This window comes from Camellia sinensis, unplaced genomic scaffold (genome assembly GCF_055761805.1).
Source record: "Camellia sinensis isolate YWXY unplaced genomic scaffold, ASM5576180v1 Unanchor3, whole genome shotgun sequence".
Lineage (NCBI taxonomy): Eukaryota > Viridiplantae > Streptophyta > Magnoliopsida > Ericales > Theaceae > Camellia > Camellia sinensis.
This window is the reverse complement of record NW_028129178.1, coordinates 5297348-5300135: the sequence shown is the minus strand read 5'-3', so window position 1 is coordinate 5300135 and position 2788 is coordinate 5297348. Positions and strand designations below refer to the sequence as shown.

The window sequence follows — 2788 nt, the reverse complement described above, 5'->3', positions numbered from 1 at the left end:
TACGGGGATGGTGTCCGGTCTAAGCATGTTTGGTGGAGTGAGGTCATCTCTCTGCGTGGTTTTATGAGTGACTATTGGAGGGTCCTCCATCACACCCGCCATGGATATGCTTGAGTATTCCCACAGACGGCGCCAATTATGGAGAAATGGTTTTGGAAATACTCTTCTGATCTTGGGAGACGCTAATGATCCTCTTCTAGACACCTGAAAAGGAATAAACACTCCGGTCGGGGGTGCCGGAATTAGCACTCTGATAGACAAGTCAGTCTTTACGCTCAAGTTTACTTATATTCTAAACTAAGCACAATAGTGCTCACATGCCTCTCTCTGATGGGTGATCCCATATTTATAGTATTTTCTTTGGGCCTTTGGGCTGGGCCCATCCTTGTTCCGTCACATGTACCTCTACCCGGCGTCAATTCTATTGGCTGGGATACTGGTTATATTATTCGGCTCCTTGATTGGCTAGGGTATATGCCGAATACAGGTTACGTTTCGGACCGGACACGCTCATCCGTCCCTATGGATCTAATAAAATCCGGCTCCCACAGTTTGAAAGAACACAACACTTTAATTTTGAAAAGATGAGCCTCAGGATGTATTGGTAATGTTTGGAACTGCACAACTAAATCCATTTTGAAAAAGGTTTTTTCACTGGTTGAAAAGTACTTTGGCCAAAATTGGTGTTTGGTTGGTTTGAAAGCTCAAACCTTAAACTTCTGGCTGAGGACTCAGAAGGACTAGCACATCTCGTTTTCATCATTAGATACCCAAGAGAGATCGCCCGAGTCTTAAGACTAGTAAAAAATGGGGTGTCTACAAGGTACTCAATTGACTTTTAAAACCGTTTATCACTCTCAAACTGACGGTCAGTCCGAGTGCACTATTCAAATCATAGAAGACCTGTTGAGAGCTTGTGTTTTTGACTTCAAAGGTTCTTGGGAGAGGCACTTGTCCCAAGTGGAATTTGCTTACAATAATAGTTACAATGCTATCATTGGGATTGCGCCTTTCCAAGCCTTATATGGCGCCCATGTAGATCACCAGTATGTTGGACCGAGGTAGGGGACTCACCTATGCTTGGGCCTGAGTTAGTTTGTGAGACCATTGAAAAGGTGGCTCTCATTCGAAAGAGATTGATTACAGCTCAAAGTTGACAGAAAAGTTATGCCGACTAGAGGAAAAGACCTTTATCTTTTGAGGTTGGTGATCATGTGTTTTTGAAGATATTGCCTAGGAAGGGTTTTATAAGATTTTGTCAGAGTGGAACATTGTCGCCTAGATTCATTGGTCCCTTTGACATCAAAGATCAGGTAGGAGAAGTGGTCTATCTCCTTACTGTACCACCACAACTTTCTAGAGTACACAATGTATTCCATGTCTCCATGCTTTGTAAGTATGAACCCAACCTTTCCCATATCTTGGATTGGATGATTCTTGAGATGGATGAGAATGCCGCTTATGAGGAGAGACCGATAATAATCTTAGATTTTCGAGAACAAGTTTTGATGGGCAAAACCATTCCTTTAGTCAAACTGTTATGGCATCATCACAGGGTAGAAGAAACTACTTGGGAACGAGAAGCTAAGGTTCCTAGAAAGTACCTAGATTTGTTTAATGATATGTAATTATATTATGATAACTTTCCTTGGTATTATATATATAGCATATGTGGAAGAGTAAATAGATAGAAATGTTTTCTTGGCAAATCTACACACGATATCTTCATTCGAATTATATATTTGATTTTACTCCATTTGCTGGTTTCATGGTTATTGTAGTTATTGTTATGTTTATAATTGTCATCGTTGGGATTGTTAGGTTTGTTGTTGAACAGGAATCACGGATTTTTGGGGACAAAATTCTTTAAGGGTGGGGGAGGGAGGGGGGGGGGAAGGTTATAACACCCTATTTTGTCAGTTGACTCGAGCAGTGGACTTATCGCTCAAGCAGTTATTTGAGGTTCCCTAGTATTTCTTCTATAATTGAGTGTAGAGTGAGACCGCTCAAGCCGTCAATTGGTCGCTCGAGCGGAGATGTGTGACTTCCAATATTTTCACTTCAAACCTACGAAATTTCTAAGAGTTCATGTTCACAGCTCGAGCGGGGAAAGGTTCACTCGAGCAGTCTATCCATGATTAGCCATTTAAAATTTGACTTTTTGATGCATTTCTTTCACTTGTTCTTTCCTTTCTCTTTCTCACTCCTCCTTTCCGAAAACCCTAGCCTCAAAACCCTAGATTTCGTCTACCTATACCAAGAATCCATCCTAGTTCCTTTATTAAAAATGTAGAGCAAGTTAAGAGTAATAGTTTGGATCGACTGGTTCATGAATTCTTCGTGGTTTCCTCATTGAGTCTTCATCTTTTTGCATTCATCATTGAGATAGGAATAATTTTAACCTTGTATATCTATATTTTGAATTGATCATGTGTTAGTTTTCAACATACATATGTGTGATATGAGATAGATAAATTGATTGGGCTTTCCTTCAATAATTGATAATATGTGAATATGTTTTTGATAAAACAAACAATTACCGCATGATTCTTGGATTTATAACTAATATGGAGAAAAGCCCTACATTTCTCAAAACCCTAACTATTGATTTTGGTTTTTAGAAGATAAATGGGAAGTGAATTGATGATATGTGAATGTGTTGAGATATATTGTAATGGGACAAGTTTAAGAATTAGTTGAATTGTTATGATGTGTGATGTATTTGATACCTGAGTGGGGAAATTAGGTGCCCACATGCTTGATCGTGAGAGAATGATAAATGTGGGAA

General features: G+C 39.4%; 1 protein-coding gene across 1 annotated transcript; it reads left to right on the top strand.

Annotated features, from left to right (window-relative positions):
* Nucleotides 1–807: 807 nt before the first annotated feature.
* Nucleotides 808–1870, top strand: LOC145816060 (uncharacterized). Its single transcript, XM_082912308.1, has 3 exons — nt 808–1035; nt 1227–1624; nt 1822–1870. The coding sequence occupies exons 1-3, from the start codon at nt 808–810 to the stop codon at nt 1868–1870; spliced, it is 675 nt and encodes a 224-aa protein (XP_082768434.1).
* Nucleotides 1871–2788: the final 918 nt, after the last annotated feature.